Here is a 19,291-nt window from a genome sequence, read left to right as displayed (position 1 = left end):
ATTTAAAAAGACCAAACCATTACTGTGCAGTGGGCTCACTACTAGTATCTCTTAATGTTGCCTGCATAGACAAAGTGAAAAGGAAATCACTGGACACTTTTTAGGGGAATAATACCCAGCCTCTCTGCTTCAGATTAGTTTTCAAACCCTTCAAAGCCTTTACAGAACACACAAAGACTGAAAAACAACATATTTAGACTGCTGTACACTATGTATGAAAGGGGAGTACTAGATGTCGACATATATAGAAAAAGAACTGACACACTTTTTTAAAGTGAGTTGATGAAGCCACTTGGCCTGGTGGTGCAGCACCTTGAAAACAATGAAAATCACAGTCCAGTTGCTTTTGACTAAGTTCTACCAGACGTTGTACAATGATCTAGAAGTCTACGATTTTATATTATATATTTAATATATTTTAAAATGTAATTTATTTTTGTGATAACTATTTTTTCATGATTTCTCGAAGAATCTTTACTTTTGATCAGTTTAATTTAATTGCTAAATAGAAGTATTAATTTCTTTAAAAAAAAATCTTATTGTCCCCAAATATTTGAAATGTAATCAGATGTCTTGTAATTTTACTTATTAAAGTTTATTGAACTTACTTGTAGTTTGTACTGTGTTAAATATACACAGTCTATGTGGTAGAATTTGATTGTATTACTTTTGTACTAAACTCTGTTTCTCTTGTACAGCATGCCAAACCTCACCAGTGACTTGTTTGACCTCCAGCCTGCCTTCGTTCCTGCTGTGCAGTGCACTCCTATCTCCACCGTCAGCAATGCCTGGGGAGGTACGGCCCACTCCATCCACATACATACATCCGATCACCGATACCATGTCTATTGCTTTACCACTTTAGATCACTGATTTAGTCCCTGAAAAATCTTTAGAACAGATCAATCCTTTGAAACTTACAAGACGTGTAGCCAAGTATGCAGTCCCATACTCAGAATTCGTGCTCTGCATTTAACCCATCCAAGTGCACACACACGCAGCAGTGAGTAGTGAACACACACACCCTGAACAGCCATTTTTTCTGCGGCACCCGAGGAGCAGTTGGGGATTCGGTGCCTTGCTCAAGGGTCTCACCTCAGTCGTGGTATTGAGGGTGGAAGAGAGCGCTGTACATTCACTCCCCACACCTACAATCCCTGCTGGTACCGAGACTCGGACCCACAACCTTTGGTTTACAAGTCTGACTTTCTAACCGTTAGGCCATTGTTGGGCACACCTAATAGGTGGGGCTCAAACCCACGACCCTGAGATTAAGAGTCTCATGCTCTACTGACTGAGCCAGCCTGGTAAAGGCGGGGAGCATCTGCCGAAACCTGGGAGCAAATTGCAGTAAATGTCCATCCATATTTGTTTGTTCACTTGCTAGTTCACTCCTATGTACATTGTCTGTTTCAAATCCTCACAAGCTGTTTGTAAGCCCTGTCCCAAAAGCTACCTAACAGCCCTTGGTGTTCACACTTTGGTGACATAATGGCTGTAGACTGTTGGGTAGTAGTTTGCAGTGGTGTTCGCTTTGCAGAAATATGCATTAAGGGCATCATGATTGCATAAGGAGCACTCTTCTAGATTATAAGATGAGAAATGAGACACCCGGCGATTTTGTGGACTTCACTCTAGAGGAATCCACATCAAGTGTGTCATTTGAGATGATGCCCAATGATGCCCCAAACAGCTGACCAAGCAGCTTGCTAGGTTTTGAAACCTAACTAATGTTTTGTTGTGTTTGTGTTCTCCATACCCATCCATCCTGTTGTGTAGATTTAGAACAGTGTTTTAGATATTCAGAAGTGTGACCGATTTGGGTGCTTTTCCGCTGAGGGATTATGGCTCTGGTTGGGAGCTGTGCTGAGTGTCAGAGGTTCATTTGCAGCAATTCAGTGCATCTGCTGGGCTAGTGTGAATTGAGGACAAAAGGTGCAGAGTGTAGACACACTGCCAGATTCTTAGCTATGCCAGGATTTGTAGGTCGCAGTATGCACTTAGAGCGTGCACTTTACAGCTAGTGGGCAGGTGCGCCGAGGGCTAGCCAGACGCACAACGAGACTCGGGTCTCCAGGGATCCACATATACTACTAACAGTGCAAAGACACACCAATGCAGACAGATGGAGGGATAAGGTGTTTAAAAAAAGGGAAAGACTTAAATAATAAGGAGAGCAGTGATTTAAGCTGTAAATTGTTATTTACATTAGAAATCATGCAATAATAATAGGAATCCACTATTGGAACACTCGCTGTTTCAAGTGCTTTGGCTGAAATGGTATTTAATGACATTTTCAGACAAAAATGCATTTACTGGCATTCTCAGATGGATGATAACTGTTATCAGAAACTTTATTGTAGAGGGAAAATATGCATGTGAAATGGTCCAGGTTTAACTGGGTTGCAAAAAAAATATTATATTGTGATTATTTTGACACATTGTGATTGACAATTTTGATATGATGAACATTTAACATTTTCATATCGCTGTTGTTTAGATTTTCAGGCAAAAAGACATAATCACATTTGAAATGGCATGTGCAAAACTATAAACTAACTAGATTAATTAGCCTTTTTACGTTAATAAGCCATGTTGTTACTCAGATTTTATTTTGATGAATTGTGCAGCACTGGAATCAATCTAAATAGTGGCTGATTGGTGACATCTTCCAAGAAAAGAGGTCATGTACACTACCGTTCAAAAGTTGGGGGATGGTTGTTGTTCTGCTTAATTTTTTTGTGGAAGCCGTGATGAATTTTTTTTCAAGATTCTTTGAAAAATGTAAAGTTTAAAACCAAATTTATTTGAAATGGAAATCTTTTGTAACACTACATTAATATCTTTACTGTTTCACCCTTCACTATTTCACTCTTGCTGAATAGTATTAAAAAAAAATCTTACTGTCCCCAAACTTTTCAACAGTAGAACACACATGCTGGCTGCAAAATATGTTTGAGAATTTGAAATTAAATTTTAAATGACAATTATAATTTCGGTGCATCACTGTTATACACTCAAGTCTGATCCAGTAATATCAGTGGTCAAAAGATGAGGCAACACTTTCATAGTTTTTTCACAGAGCAACAATCATGATGTGTTGTGTGACATCTTTCCATCTTTCCATGTTTTGTATGTGTGTGTTACTCTCAGGTCTAGAAAGCAGCACTCTTCATCCCATGGCTTCCATGCCCACCATGAATGTAGATTTTGATGCTGTATTTGGGACTAATGCTTCCAATAGTGATGTGAAGCCATCAGCTGGTAAAATGTCTCACAAGTGTGATCATTAACTGCGCTTATTAATCTCTGAAGATTTGACCCTTGTCACGGTGCTTAATAACTGCAAAACTAAGTAACCTTCACCCTAAAATAAAACCCTTCTGCTGGTTTTGCTGTATTTTGAGTTTGTGGAGCTTTGCTGCTGGAACGCTGAAACAAACTGTACAGTCGGCTGCAGCACCTGCCCGCCTGACTCGGTTCTAGAGAGATTGGGAATGTTCTTTGGGGAATCGCTCATGCTTTTTTTTTTTCTCTCCACTTACTCGCTCACTTCGCTGCTCTGTGGTTGTGGACAGTCTGCTATCGTCCCTTCATCCATCTACTGTGTGTGTGTGTGTGTGTGTGTGTGTGTTAGTGGAGGCTGGGTGCTGATTGGCATTTTTCTCCATCTGTGAATCGTCTGTTGTTACACTCCTTATCAGAACACAGAAAAGACGCACACAGATTTCCAATCACCACTACATTCAGTCACTCTCTGCCCCTTTACCTTGCTTCCTTTCTTTTCTTTTCTTGGCCCCTTTTTTCTTACCTTATGCTTTTTCGTCTCCCCCCTGTTCCCTCTCCTATGCTCTCTTTCCTGGGTTGTGATGGCTGATCTGATGTGGTGAGTGTACTTGGATTTGTTGTTTTTTTTGGTCTCCTTGTTCCTGCTGGAAAAGCAGGAAGTAGAACTGTATAAATATGGCATGTGTCAGCAGACTGTCTCTCTCGCTTTCTCTCATTTACTAAAAGAATGAGCAAAATGCCCTATGCTATTAACCATTTGAAAACCACTTGTCAGCAGCCTCTTCAATTAATGAAACCGATCAGCTTTTTGAAATTCAACATTAAATTGCATTCACAACAATGTTATTTTTGTAGTATTTATATACCATTACAGTATTGTTGTATTTTTCATTTGAATTTTTTTTTGTAATTTTGAGTTTAGATTTTTATTAGTGTCAGTTTTTTTTATATTTCTGTATTTTTATTTGAGTACTTTTATTACTTAAGCATACACTTTTTTTAATTAGTTGCCAAGGCAAAACAAACAAACAAAAGTTTGTTTTTCATCTAATATTTTTTTGTTTTATTTCAGCTTTATTTTAGTTACCAAAAAAATAGTTTTAATAGTTTGTTACCAATAACTACCCTGATTCAGAACATATTTTACGTTTGTAATGTGATATATTTTGGAATTGTTTGGATTGTGATTGGGCAATCCTTAAAAAATGGAGACAAGGCAGAAAGTTTGCAGTTATTTGTAGAAAAGATTAAAAAAAAATTGTGGATGCTGAAGGTCAAGTTCACTTTTGAGTGCATGGAAGTACTGTGATAACTATTGGCTAGATTTTAGAAAGTCTGTGTTCGTCTAAAAACAATGTCTAAATAGCTGTTGGTTAACATTTAATCAGTAGCCTGTGTGGCCTATATGTCGGCAAAATAAAAAGGAAAGGAAAGAAAAGTCATTTCTGAGAGTTATTACATTTTACATTTTACAGACTACAAAGACTTTTTTCCTCTTTGAAATATCATGCACTGATTAATCATCGTCAATAAGCCTAGAAGCATGTATTAAGAAATTAAAAAGAACCACTATTTTGCTTTCATGTTGACTTTATTGCCTCCATAAGGAGAAGAATGAGACAAAAAGGGGATGACCGATTTCCAGTTTTTCATTAAGGACCTCTGTTATTCCCTCTTAGATCTCAGGGTGGTTCCTCTCTTTCTGACCTTATGTTCTGCTCTAGATCTCTATGGGTCTTTTGTCATGCCGTGAGTGGCCTCACAGAGGCTCATCCCCGCTGCTCGCATCATTATAAACATCAGCAGGACTGCAGCACGCTTTCTCTTGTCTCACACCTGTCTCTCTGCTCTATAATACTTATGCCCTAACCAGACCTGATGTGACAAGTTTCCAGCTGCAAACAATTTGCAAAAACTGCTGCACGATATGGCATCACAACTCAATATAACTACATTAAACATCAAATATGCTCTCAATGGATGTCATATCGTGCAGCAGTTTTTGCAAATTGTTTGCAGAGTACTAATACGGAGTACTAATCTGACACCGCTGTTCATCTGTACAGATTAAATTTGATCCTTTTTAGCTAACCTTAATAACCATGACCAACACACAGTAGCGAATTTGGTTTAGTCAAGTCCAATTGATATTCATTTAAATAGGTCAGCAGCAAAAAAAATCTAAAGAAAAGCTTTAATTGCTGGTTGCTTGATGTGTCGCTTCTGGTTAGGTGTCAGTCTGCAGCAAAAATAAGTGGTTTGTCACTCTCATAATATTTAATCAATGGAATAATATTTTCTCTGTTTCTCTGTCTGTTAGGAGACTTGCTGAAGCCCGCGGTGACTGTTCACAGTCAGGCACCTGTCATGCCCCCTCATACAGCCAGTAAACTGTTGGCCAATGACCTGGACTCGTCCCTGGCCAACCTCGTAGGCAGTGAGTCCCTCTCCCTCGCAGCATTATTGGTCTTTTTGTGTGGCTTTCTATATTTACTTGGTCATAAGTCACTGACCTTCAAATTGCATTTGTGCCTCTCTACTGAACAGAGAGTCAGCAGCCATATGGTGCTATACGCTATGTGTGTGCATGTTGGACAGAGATGAATTAAACCCAGCTTAGGGGAAATGAATAGGTCTCCAATGCTGTAAGTCTTCCAGTATTACGCTGACGTGGGGCTGTTCTAACGGTCTGTTTCTTTTTCCCGCTCTCTTTTTAGACCTGCACTTTGGGGGAATACCAGGCAAAAAGTGAGGATTTACATTTAATTATCTAAATCATTGCTCCTTGTGAGCTTCACATTGTAAATAGAGGCAGTGTGTAGACTCTCTTTTCATGTGTTTGCATGCAGGTCTGATATGCTGTGGACTCAGCCTGGAGAGAGGAAGCTGACCGGTGGCACTAACTGGCAGTCAAAGACAATGAGCAGCACCACTGCCTGGAGCCCAGCCCCCTTGCCACCTGCCGCCATGCCACCCGTCGCCATGCCCGTGCCACACTTGGTAAGAACACACACATGCACACACACTTAGATGCACACTCTCACTTACACATAGTGATACAGTCATCTAAATATACTTGAACTATCTTTCAAAATGTTGGGGTTGGTAAGTCACCAAGGCTGCATTTATTTGATGATAAAGTAAAATCAGTAATGTTGTAAAATATTATTACATTTTAAAATAACGGTTTTCTGTTTTAATAAATGAAGTTAAATTTTTTGTCATTTCTGTGATGGCAAAGCTGAATTTTCAGTAGGCATTACTCAAGATCACATGATCCTTCAGAAATCATTCTGATATGCTGATTTGTTGCTCAAGTAACATTTCTTATTACTATTTATGTTGAAAACAGTTGTTCTGTTTAATATTTTTATGGAAACCATCATATATATTTTTCAGGGTTTTTTAATAGAAAGTTCGGCATTTATTTGAAATATAAATCTTTTGTAACAATGTAAAAGTCACTTATGATGAATTTAAAGCATCCTTGCTGAAGAAAAGTTTTAATTTCTTAGTGTATATTCAAACAGTAATATATTATTTTCAATACACTTGATTCCGTGTGGTCACTTGCAGATTTCTGCAGTCAGTTTTTTTAAACTGTATAATTGACCAGGCAACCGATTTCCTTCATCTCTGTGCTATTTTTATTGTCACTCATATCATTCTGCAGACTCTTTCTTCTCACATAACAGTAATGTGCACTTAATATTTCATGTCCATTTACTTATTAGTACTGTAGTGATGCAGGTTAATGATCAGTCAGCTGCTCATTGTAGCAAAATAAACAACTTTTTGGGTTTGAAGGGGCCTTCACTTTGTTCACCCTGTGACTGGATAACAGTACATTTATCCCTTACTTTATATACAGACATTCTTGCATATGTAAACATTCTCATTCACACACAAAACATCAATTTAAATATTCTTAAACTTATAAACCCAAAGCAATCCATCTGTTGTAAAGCTCAATTTACACCAAATATCCAGATTTCATACACTAGTATTCAGATGGCAAAAAAAAAAAATTCATGTTCATCTTTACTATTGTGTTCTATATTGTGTAGCTGCAGGAAATATAAGTGTGTGCGTGTTTCTTCCTGTTCTCAAGCTGTGTGTATTGATCCAGTCAGGCAGGTGATATGTTAGTCTGTTCTGAGGCAGGAAGGAGAGGAGTTTTCACTGTTTACGTGTGTTTATGGCCTCTCCTCTCTCTCTCTTAGGGCGTTCAGAGTAGATTGACCTCTGAACTGCTTGAGTTGAGAGAGAGCAGATGTCTGTGAATGACTAACCTTCAATGTCTCTCTTTCTGTCTCTTTCCACCTTTTCTGTGGTCCGCATCTTTCTGGCCTGTTTCTCCTCGTGTTTGATGTCTTCAACTCTCCTCACTCTATCTGCTCTGTATGTTTCTGTCTTTCTCTCTATCTTCTTTCTTGTGCTTAACCCAGCAGACTGGAATGTTCTATACTAGTTATGTAAGTACCTCCAATAACTGACGGTTCTATTATCTTGAGTATCGTTTAAGATGGATCGATTCTCTCTTACATATTATTTCTCTTATTCACTCCCATTTCCCTCTCTTTCACACCTTATTTTTTGATTTCTATCTTCACCTATTTGGTCAGTGTGTTACGTTTTCAGTAAATTGAGTTGTGAAAATGGGAATTGTGGGTGAAAATGGGCAGTTACTTGGAAGTTACTTGGAAGAGTTTCTGAATGAAAAGGAAAAACACTCTGGTTGTGCTTTAAAGTGAAATACAAACCATTGTCAAATTATAATCTTGTGAGGTGTTTTATTTTTCATTTTAATTTATTTAAACTTTTCCCCCCCCTTCCTTTTTCAGTGTAGATTTAAAAACCTTAAAAATGTCAGCATTATTTTACAGATCTTTAGATATTGTTGCATCCTTACCTAATAATAATAAATAATAGTAGAACTGTTTATATATATGGTAATTTGTCGGTATGCATATATCATATTTCAAATCATATCATAGCAGAATGTATATGTAGGGTGGCAAAATTCTGGGAATTTTCAAGACTGGACACTTTCCATGGGAATTAATGGGAATTAACGGGAATTTATGGGAATAAACTGGAAATTTGCAAAATTGCAGGAACTGGGAACTTGTATTTTAGCTTGAACTTGTTTACCACAGTGGCTTTTTATGTTTCATGTACTCTTGAGATTAAAAAGAATAGTTTGAATACTCCATGTGAATAGGCCTTTACTGTAACTTCTAACACCTTCTCTATTGCTGATAAAACACAGTAAATGTCATATGTTGATTTCCCTGTGACATATAGATGTTTGTTCGGTCTCTCATGCCCTTTCTGTAGCATTTGATGTATTCATCTTTTGGAGCTTTGACTTGTGCAAATGTGTGCGTTTGGGGGCTGCATTTTACGTAACCTGTTTACGATTCAAAACAGATGTATACATGCTATGTGCCAACAAATACATCCATGCTGCTCAGAATAGTGTAAAATAAGGTTTTAGGCTTTTAAGTGAGTGACAGTTATTCAGGTAAGTCAGTGTTTTAGGGACAATCATTTCAGACATTCTCTACCATTGAAAAGTTTGGGGTAAGTAAGATTTTTCTCTTTTTTTTTTAGTGTTTTGAAAAGGCTGCACTGATTCGATCAAAAAAAAAAGTGAAACCGTAATGTTGTGTAATACTAATTTAAAAAGAACTGTTTACTAGTTTAATATATTTTAAAATGTCATTTATTCCTGTGATGGCAAAGCTGAATTTTCAGCAGCAATTACTCCAGTCTTCAGAGTCACATGATCGTTCAGAATCGCTCTAATATGTTGATTTTGGTGCTCAATACATTTTTCACATTATCATCAATGTTGAGAACAGTTCAAAAGAAAGTAATTTATTTAAAATGGAAATATTTTAGAACATTATAAATGTCTTCTCTCACTTTTGATCAATTTAAATGCGTCCTTAAACGGTATAGTAAAACGACTGAGTTGCTGAAATGCATTGTTGTATTTGACTGAGACCAAATGTATTTAAAAAAACAAATTTTTACTGATTGTTTGGTGAATTTTTCAGTGTTAGGAACATGTCAAATCCTTGAGTCATATTGTTTTGCTTCAGTGTTGCATGTGTTGAATGGACCAGCCCAGAAATCCGTGCAGGAGAGTTTAAGTACACCTGACCTGTCATGAGTACAAAAGAGTGTAATTAAACAAGCTCTTTAAATGAACCAGACATGATTAGTGAGCACAGTTCTGTTGAATGAGTACACTACTGTTTGATCAGTGAGTGTGTCGTTCACTTGATCAGTGCAGTGATGGTTGATTTACAACCTTGTTTTCCTCACAGGCTCCTGCTCACATGGCGTTTCCCATGACAACACCTCAAGTGCCTGTTTATGGAATGGTGAGTATTGTGACCTTACAATGGCTACATGGATATTGTGTAAATGAATTAAATGGGTAATATAGCTAAAAGAAAATAATGCTGATTGTTGTATTTGGGTGATTTTAGGTCCCTCCTCAGCTGGGACAGATGGGAGGGGTTCCCGTAATAACCCAACAACCCATGTTGTACAACCAGCCTGTTCTCAGACCCACTAACCCTTTCACCCCCATCCCTGGAGCCCAGGTACACACGCACACGCACACATACGTTAATCCACTATCACACACAGTGGCCTCACATGCATTTAATCCATACCACACTGCACTAATGCACCAAACCTTTGTATTGTAGTTATCTTTCAGTTTCAATATACTGAAACTTAACATTGAAAGCACAATAGACCACCTACTGTCTATTTATGCCATTACTATTAAACAAAAAACTTACACAGGATTAAATTGGTCTTAATAGTATTAACAGTATTAATAGTTCCTTGATGTTAATATTGTTTTAATAGTAATGCAGTAAAGACTTCTGTTTCTGTTACATTTTTTTGTACTATTACTGTTGCAATTTTTTGAAGCAATATTTACCTAATTAAGAATACTTTGAGGCTATATGTCATTTTTTGCATATGTATTAAGTAGGGGTGGGAAAATAACTTGTTTATTTCTGTGATTAATATTTGTTCTTTAACATGTTAAATATAATTAATGCAATTAACACGGCATCTTTTTTATTCTTGAAGTAGATTTTCTAATATGTTTATTATATATTTATTGTGGAAAATAAAAGTGCAAAATAAGTGGTAAAAAATGAACTGACAGCTCTCATTCAAACAGATTTGATAGCACATTAAGTTCACCTGAATTAAAATTTGTTGTGATATTTTAAATATGTAATTGTAAAAAAAAGAAAAAAAAGAAGATAAAAACAGTCTGATAATTTGCAGTGTAGGCCTGGATTTCAATTATAACTATAATGTTGAATGGCTATAATTACTAATTTTACACACAGCAGTAAAATCCATCAAATCCATTTAATAGAGGCAACAGTATAAATATTGGATTAAATATGATACTGGCCTTTAAAATTGTAAAGAAAAAAAATTTACATTTCTGTCTTTATGGTTTTTTCATATTAATTTGGAGATTTAATGTGACAGTATATGTATGATCACAGATTTTAATGTTAGGCGTGATTTAATAATGATTAATTACAGAAAACGTATTAATTTATCTTTTAATTGATTGACAGCCTTAGTATTAATATTATATTATTTAACTTTAAAAATGTTGTTATAAATTATCATATTATTTAACTTTTTAAATTAAGTTAAATAGCATATTAGTTTTTGCTGTAGTATTGGGAATCATCAAATTTCACTAGTATTCAGATTTCATCAGCTAATTTAACTGGTATTGCATTTAACTACTGGAATTGCAATATTGTAACATCCCCATCACACACACAAAAAACACACAGCTCCCTGCCTGTGGCAAGGGCACATTCTCTACTGCTGTATTCACACGGTCATTACTGAGCGATTCAGTGCTGTTTTCCTTATTTATAACTCTTCGTGTGTCTTTTTACAGATGCAGTTCATGTAAGTAGCACTTAAGCAGAGCGCCAAACAAGACGGCTGAAAAGAACAACAAGCAAGTGAGAGGAGGATCCGACTACCACCAAATAAAAGGAGATCAAGACAAAAAGAAAGAGTGTGCATATTGAAAGGAATGTGTTTGTGTCAAGAATGCTTACCTCACTGTCTGAAACGGCTTACCCAACACACACACACACAGACGAGAGCGCATACAGTGTGTCATTTTTCATCTCTTGAGGTTCATTTCTTTCCTGGGGCACGGTGTCTACTGGCAGGTGTGATGCATCATAGAAATCGTAGATTTTATTGCAGATATTAAATTACCTTGCACAGAGCACTCTTCTTCTTTTTTTTTTTTTTAACTTCATAATATGAATTCGATCTAAAGTCCAACACAGTGGACTTCCTGTTACTGTCATTTTTTGCTCTGTTACGAAGATGCCTATGTTGAGTTCAGGAAAGCAGTGAATGGCAAAATAAATGCCCTGAACGGTGCAGGTTGCTAGATCATAAACGTGTTTAAATGGCTCATTAACACAATGCCCTGGCTTCTCATTTCAGAACAAGGAAAGAATTTGACCTCTTATATAAGGTGATCTGAACCCCCAAGCACTTTACACATGCATTTATGTGTAACATAATATATAACTTTGAGCTGGTCTCTTATATCTAGAATGTTAACAAATAACGTGTTACTGTTACTGATGGCTACTGTTCAAAACGGTTAGTCAATCCGTCATTGTTTATACTGGTTTAAGGGTTTCTGTTTCAGACATGATGGTGGTCTTGCACATACATACACGCACACAAATTGGTGTTACGTGAGCCACATGAAGAGCCACCTCTCACTGGCCTCTCCCACCTTGTTTTGTCACTCCAAGGACACTGATAAACATATCTGCTCCTGCTCTTCTGTGTTAACCTGTGTGCAAACATGTCACGCATTTACAACTACATCTCACACTCTGAGCCCACTGCCACATGTACCACCCTCCCTGGGAGCATTGGAGAAGGGTACAGGGTGTTCAGTCCTTTGTCTTTTAATCTTTTTTTCTAGAAAGCATGTTATATATATATATTTTTATTATTTCAGGAAATGACATGAATTAAAATGGTCTGTTTTATGTTGCCAAAATATGTACTTTTGTGATTCGAGAAATGCCATAAGCGAACTCTTTCTCTAAAGGATGTGCGTATCTGTGTTTGCCAACTTTGGAACCAAAATCAATAGCTAAAATCTATTTTTAGTATGTTTTTCAGAATACGGGGCACTGTTAACAGGGTATCTTTATTTTTGCTTGTGCAGCCAAAGCATTTTTGGTCCTCCTGAAATCCCTTTAACCCTTTCTAGAGCAGGCTTCCACTTCAGCCTTCACATCATCCCATAATTCCTGCTTTGTTTCTTCATGCTAGATTTAGTGATAGCGTTTCGTTTTTATTCTGCATGGACTGATAGAACGTCAGTGGAGATATGCTGTGGTTGTAGTTGAGCCATGATGAATGAGCCCCAAAAAGCTGTGGTTTACAATGATTTTAAAATCGTAGTGATTTTAGAGTGATTTTAGAATTTCCACTCCTTGTCGTGCCTAACAAGGCTTTTTAGCTGTTCTAAAATCACTGTAAACTACAGCTTCATGGGGCTTATTGCTTTTTTTAAATGATCACTACATATCGCTGGCAAGGTTTCATAATGTAAGCGCACACAAATGCAAACTTTTAATGATTTATTGGTAACAAACAATAATCCTTCCTCAGTCAATCATACACATTTGGAGTTCCATTAGGGTGAATAAGTCTGATTTTGTGTGGTCTTTGCTTTGGACATCATCACAGCAAGTTTCATGTTGTTGCTGTAATATGTGCTTTGTGACAGCCTGCCCTTCCTTTTGTAGAAACAATCTGCATCATGTTTCTCTGCTTGCTTATTTCTGTGTGAGTGCAAGAGTTGGTTACTAATTCCTTATTGAGCATCTCTTAACAAGCTTGTGAGTTTATTCTCCTTTGAGCGCCGTCAAGGGGTCCAGCAGGTTCAGACTGAAAGCTTTTTACATGCAGGCTATTCAATGTTGATGCTCTCGCTGGGTTTGTAAGGTAACAGAGCACTGAGGAGCGATGCCGTTTAATTAGGATCTCTTCTATTATCCACTCACAGGAGGCTTGGTTTGTGAGTGAGAGAGTAAATGTACGATGGTGAGCTTCAGGGAGGGTGAAAGATCTCAAGATGTACAAGGGTGCTATCATGAGCCGGGGTTTCCATGGTAATCTCCAGTTTCTGGTCCTTGACACAGGTCGATGAGCACAGCGTTTCCTTCTCTTAGTCATATTTTGTCTTTTTTAAAATGTATTATTAAAAGCTCTGCATGCATTAGCAGCCCAGCCTGCGGTGAAGGCTGTGTCTTCAGATGCAAGTTTCTTTGGCAACCTATGAGAGTAGTGCTTTCGGATAACCTATAGGCTTGTCGACTTGTTTCACTGGCTACGGGTCATGACCACTTTTTCTCTGACACACCAAAGGCTTTTCTTTACTTGGTTTTGCTGAGTTGAGGCGTTCAAGTAGCAAACATTCATTTTTATTTAGAATCCCTGCTATGCATAGAAACGTTCCCTATGATCTTGCTTTCACAGCTCCTCCTTGTGGTTGCTGTTTGTCATCTTTTATATAAACAGCAGCTAGTTTGTCCTTTGTTTGCTGTTTATGGGGCAGTTGTGCAGACAAAGCAAATGTCTTGAGTGTATTGGACTCACCGCTCTACATTCCATCCTTTATTTTAGAGCACTCGACCAGACTGAAGAGCAGCCAACTCCAGTGTACTTCTGAACTACTTAGCCTGATTTTATACGTCTCGGCTGGGCTCATTAGCTGGCCTGGAATACTCAGCTCAGCAGCGGCCTTTCAGAATCAATGTGTCAGCGTGTGCCACACGTCTCAGACCTCTGGTGGGGATGCTTGCTGTTCGGGTCCTTTTCACCTTTGGGCTGTCATGGAGCTGTCTTGGCTTCTCTGGCTTTAATGATTTTGTTTTAGGTGGGTTATCTGTCTGCTACATTCTTATTAGCATCTTTTTGTCCTTATTTTCCTGTTGCAAAGATATATGCAGTATGTTTAGAAATATGTATGCAGTAGGAGCGCCATCATCCCCATGTATCAGCCCAGGGGAGCAATGCAGCAACTTTTTTTTTTATCCATTTATCATCAAATGCCAAAAAAGAGAGAACACAACCTCCATGTTTATGCTGATTTCCCCACTGTGTTTTTTGTAATTTATTTATGCAGACCATAAGGAATTTATTCAGCATGGTGAAAATAAAAAGCAGAAACTGTGGGATTGTTTAACTTTTTATTTTATTTTGTCTTTCATTTTTTGTTTGCTTTTCATTCACATAAATAAAGTCCCTTTTCATTCCTGAGTTGTTGGTTATTTTTGTTTAGTTTCAATTTGTCTGTCATTGTCTGGAAGATCATTGCCCTCGAGTTCATTTTGGATGACCTGATGTCCGGTTCTTTTGTTTTCTCTTCTCTGGCCTCTTGAAATTGCACTTCATGTCTGCCTCACGGCCCAGAATGCAGGGTTTTTACAGTATGAACGCACGTTTTAAATACCTGGTCAAATTTGTGTAGTGACGTGTTGTGTTGTTTTTGCGTCTGTCAGTGTGATTACTGTTGAATCTATTGCACGAGTTTCACTGCAAAAGGAACCACCTGATTTTTCTTTGTAGCACTTTTTGACAGTGGACTCAGAAACAGGAAAATCAACCAATGTTTCTTTGTATATCTTCTGTTTTAAGATCAACTTCAACTGTTAGATAAAATGGTTCTGTGAGAGTTCAAATTACTCTCTAGTAGACCATTTCCTATCATGACATTAAGGTAGTTCCTGGACTATGTGGCCAGGCATTCAATCTGATTCCATTAGTTACTAAGTAACCAAATCTGGTTTAGATTATTTAACCATTTGCTCTACTCATCTGAAGGTCAACCACATTGTGCAGTCACTATTTTTTCATTATGTACCGTTGGGGAAAGGAATCGGACATGTCTGGTTGTGCTTGTACATCAACTCTCTCAAGTCTGGTAGAAGGCTTGTATTGGTTGTCATCTGTGAAATTTGTAATCTGTAACTAAAGCTGAATCAAACACCCTCTTCATTGACTTTTCATCTGCAACTACCTTTGGTTTCGCCGTGAGCTTCATGAACCACACAGCACTGGTTGAAGTCAACGATCTTATGATACCAGTCTCTCTTGAACTGTCGTATGTACCTCCATTTTCTTTCGATCGCTTTATAATTTGTACCCGTTTTCTTGCATGTTTTTGTATCTGACATGCCTGGGAAAGTTTCGCTGTTTCATGTAACGTTTGCGAAGTTCTATTAAATATGGTGCTGTTTTTTAGTAAGCAGTTGTTGTCGTAGTGATGGACGGGTTCTGTGTATATCTGTTTATGATTTGTCAGTGGTTGGTTGTGCTGATCTGGTATGTTATATTCCTTCTCGCAATTTTTGCTCGAGTCAGTTTTTGTAAGTTCTTTCTTTCTTTCTGTCTCAGTCCCTGTTTTGGTGTCTGTATTTGTGAAGAAAATTTATGGTTGCAAGCCTCTAACCTGAACCATGAGTGACTGCCTTGTGAATAAATGGATTTAACGCTCGCTCTCACCGGTTTCTTAATAAAGGACATTTTTAACAGATTTCATGTTGCTGACTTATATCTTATGATACCAGTCTCTCTTGAACTGTCGTATGTACCTCCATTTTCTTTCGATCGCTTTATAATTTGTACCCGTTTTCTTGCATGTTTTTGTATCTGACATGCCTGGGAAAGTTTCGCTGTTTCATGTAACGTTTGCGAAGTTCTATTAAATATGGTGCTGTTTTTTAGTAAGCAGTTGTTGTCGTAGTGATGGACGGGTTCTGTGTATATCTGTTTATGATTTGTCAGTGGTTGGTTGTGCTGATCTGGTATGTTATATTCCTTCTCGCAATTTTTGCTCGAGTCAGTTTTTGTAAGTTCTTTCTTTCTTTCTGTCTCAGTCCCTGTTTTGGTGTCTGTATTTGTGAAGAAAATTTATGGTTGCAAGCCTCTAACCTGAACCATGAGTGATTGCCTTGTGAATAAATGGATTTAACGCTCGCTCTCACCGGTTTCTTAATAAAGGACATTTTTAACAGATTTCATGTTGCTGACTCTAAACATCTATTAATATTAATCTATTCTACACAGTCAGGAATTGTATCTGACTCCATTCCTCAAGGTTTCCCTTCTGCAGTTTATTAATTGCATTGCCTTACTATTTTAGTCTGTGCCTATTTGTTGTTCCAAGATATAGTTTGCTCTCAGTTTGTGCTGTTACCTTGACTGTGGATCTGTTTCTCTAACCTAGCTCCCTAGCTGTTACAGAACACAACAATGTAAAACAGCATTTTTACCACACTCAAAAAAATAAATCGAATTATGACACACATTTCCACGCATTTGAATTATGTTATCTCAACTTAATCTAGGTAAATAGAACCAAAGAGCAAAATTAATCTCCAACCAATGAGATCAAATCATGTTCATTTGAATTATCTTGTGGATTTAACTTGTACACAACTTAATCTTGTTGAGCCAATTAATTTTAACCACTTAATTACGACAATCAGAAATTTTTTAACTGAACAACTTTATTTACTTTAACCAGCTTGTAATTACTGATATTTCCACCAAAATATATTTTAATGTACAAATAAATAAAATGCTCAATGTAAATGTCTTAAGTCTTTCTTTATTCCAATTTCACAAGATAAAGACAACAACTCCTGTTCAGTGCTGAGCTCCATCTTAGAACAAGATCAAAAATGCAGTATTTTCAGAATCAGTTTAAATAAACCACATTAGTATTTTTAAAGTTTCAGCTAGGTTGACATTTAAGTAATACAAAGAAACAAACTACAATGCAAAATACAAAAAAAGAGGACTAACAATATTGATATTACAATAAAAAAAATACTGTTAAATAGAAAAAAATCTGCTCAGTGTTGAGCTTAGAATACGATAGAACAGGATCAACTTACTCCAGCATCTTGTTCTTCAGAGCATGCACTTTTGATGAAAGTCTACGTGCATCCAGGCTGAAGAACACTGTTGGAAGACCTCAAATATAGATTTGAGTCCTCATGGGTAGCTAAGGTTAAAGGCATAAATGAGTCTGAATAACATGGCCAGTGCCACAGCTGCGTTCCTCAAAGAAATGAGAATGTCAACCCCTTCTGATCTACTGGGTCATGTCCTTCATGTCAAACAATGCAGATCCCAATTACTGTCTGGGCTCATGGCTTCTTTGGCAGTCAACCAATCACAATCCTGTGCAAAACATACAAAATATGCTGCATTTGTATGACATCTAATATTTAATGCAGAACAGGAAATAGATGAAAGTGAATTAGATGATGAAAGAGATAAGCATTTGCTTACATTGCACTCCTTGACCAGCTGTATTAACTGAAAATGTATGTGAAAACACACACACACACAGATATACAGTAAATATAACAAATTATAAATGTTATAATGTACACAGTTTGTACCTGCTAGACTCAAATGCTCCACATTCTTTACAAGGCAAATCTTTTCAAATAACTAGAAGAAAAACAAGCACAACAATTAGTTATTAGGTTTCAATCATTAGTAAAACAATCATTATGAATCATATCAGATTATCATACTATTATATGTTTTTATTCTAGCAACCAAAAAATTAAGTATGTCCAAACACCAATCAATAAAACACTTTCCTCAATTTCATGGCAATAATAAATGGTTTTGGAAAAATATGCATTAGTTTAAGAACATTATACAACAACACTTTATACAACTTACCCAATGAAAGTAGACTAAAGCCAAACAAAGGAAGCCGTTTATTATGCTCTTATTAAAACCTGTGAAATGAAAAATACAAATGAATTAATAAATACAGCAGCCATAACAATAATACTGTATTGTAACAGTAATGTACAGTAGTATCGTATGGACAACACAGCCTTCAGCTTACAACATAAATGTTACATAAATATTCATTAGTTTTACTTGAATGTGCAGTGTTCTCGTCTCTACCTGTATGAAGATACCCCCTTGCTTGCTAAACAACATGCTGAGCAACACTAGCCTGAATGAAATGGCTAATATAACCGATCCATCGAATGAAATACCACTTAAAACAAGTGTTAGGGCTATACAACTACCGCGTTAATATACAATTATGTTCATTTATGCAGGCATTTTGATCAATCCGCTATTTTTCATCGAGTCTAAACATATTCCGTTTCAAATGTTTACATAAACAGTCAAATATCCGCTTTATGTTTAACTCGGACTGTTCTAAACATGTTAATACTCACTATCTGCACAATACAGACAAGGTATATATAAAATATTTGTGTACTTATTGATTTCTCTGCACCTTTTTTTTTTTTTATTATGCAAAAATTATACAAAGATTTGTACAAACATATACAACTCGCAGCAAGTACAAAAACAAATAAATAATCATAATATGTAAAGTGAAACAATTCAAGCCAGGGGTAAAATTACAACAATTTAAAGTAACAAAAAGCTTCATAGGTCTTTCTAGCTTTTTTGTTCTTAATTTTGTCTAATGTGGTACCATATTGTTTAATCTCCTTTATAAAGATTTCTCTGCATCTCTGCACCTGCGCATGCTCTTCTGAGCATGCGCAGGAGAAGTAGTTGACTCAACTCATTTCTTATTCGTTGTTTCAGCATAAATAAATTGAGCTCTTTTAACTTCCTCTGGATTTATTTTAGACTGACTTGAAATAACTTTGTACATCCCTTAAACGTATTCATTTTATTTGTTTCAACATACTCTATTTATTTTAATCAAACAACACTTTCTTTTTCTCAGATTTCATTTTTTTGAGTGCATGCTCCAAGTGCTACCTTTATCTAATATTTATTACATCAGATGCTGTTTTAAATAATAGAAATATGAAACCAGAATTGTGCATAGCTGTAGAAGTGAAATCAT

At 36.7% G+C, this 19,291-nt stretch overlaps 1 protein-coding gene across 4 annotated transcripts in view; it reads left to right on the top strand.

The window, feature by feature from the left end:
- LOC107588138 (phosphatidylinositol-binding clathrin assembly protein-like) overlaps positions 1–15,952 on the top strand; it is a 75,840-nt gene extending 59,888 nt beyond the window's left edge. For 2 of the 4 annotated variants that reach the window (XM_016276148.1, XM_016276146.1), the window contains 9 exons: positions 699–796; positions 3,154–3,264; positions 5,609–5,725; positions 6,006–6,036; positions 6,138–6,288; positions 7,740–7,763; positions 9,627–9,683; positions 9,792–9,908; positions 11,261–15,952. In XM_016276148.1, the coding sequence (XP_016131634.1) occupies positions 699–796; positions 3,154–3,264; positions 5,609–5,725; positions 6,006–6,036; positions 6,138–6,288; positions 7,740–7,763; positions 9,627–9,683; positions 9,792–9,908; positions 11,261–11,275 (721 nt within the window). In that variant the 3' untranslated portion in view covers positions 11,276–15,952. The remainder of the gene's footprint in view (positions 1–698; positions 797–3,153; positions 3,265–5,608; positions 5,726–6,005; positions 6,037–6,137; positions 6,289–7,739; positions 7,764–9,626; positions 9,684–9,791; positions 9,909–11,260) is intronic. The other 2 variants (XM_016276149.1, XM_016276147.1) reach the window with 2 other exon arrangements.
- Positions 15,953–19,291: the final 3,339 nt, after the last annotated feature.

Source organism: Sinocyclocheilus grahami, unplaced genomic scaffold (genome assembly GCF_001515645.1).
Source record: "Sinocyclocheilus grahami isolate Dianchi unplaced genomic scaffold, SAMN03320097.WGS_v1.1 scaffold99.1, whole genome shotgun sequence".
NCBI classification, from domain to species: domain Eukaryota; kingdom Metazoa; phylum Chordata; class Actinopteri; order Cypriniformes; family Cyprinidae; genus Sinocyclocheilus; species Sinocyclocheilus grahami.
Note: the sequence above shows the minus strand (reverse complement) of the source record. Positions and strands in the feature narration are given on the sequence as shown.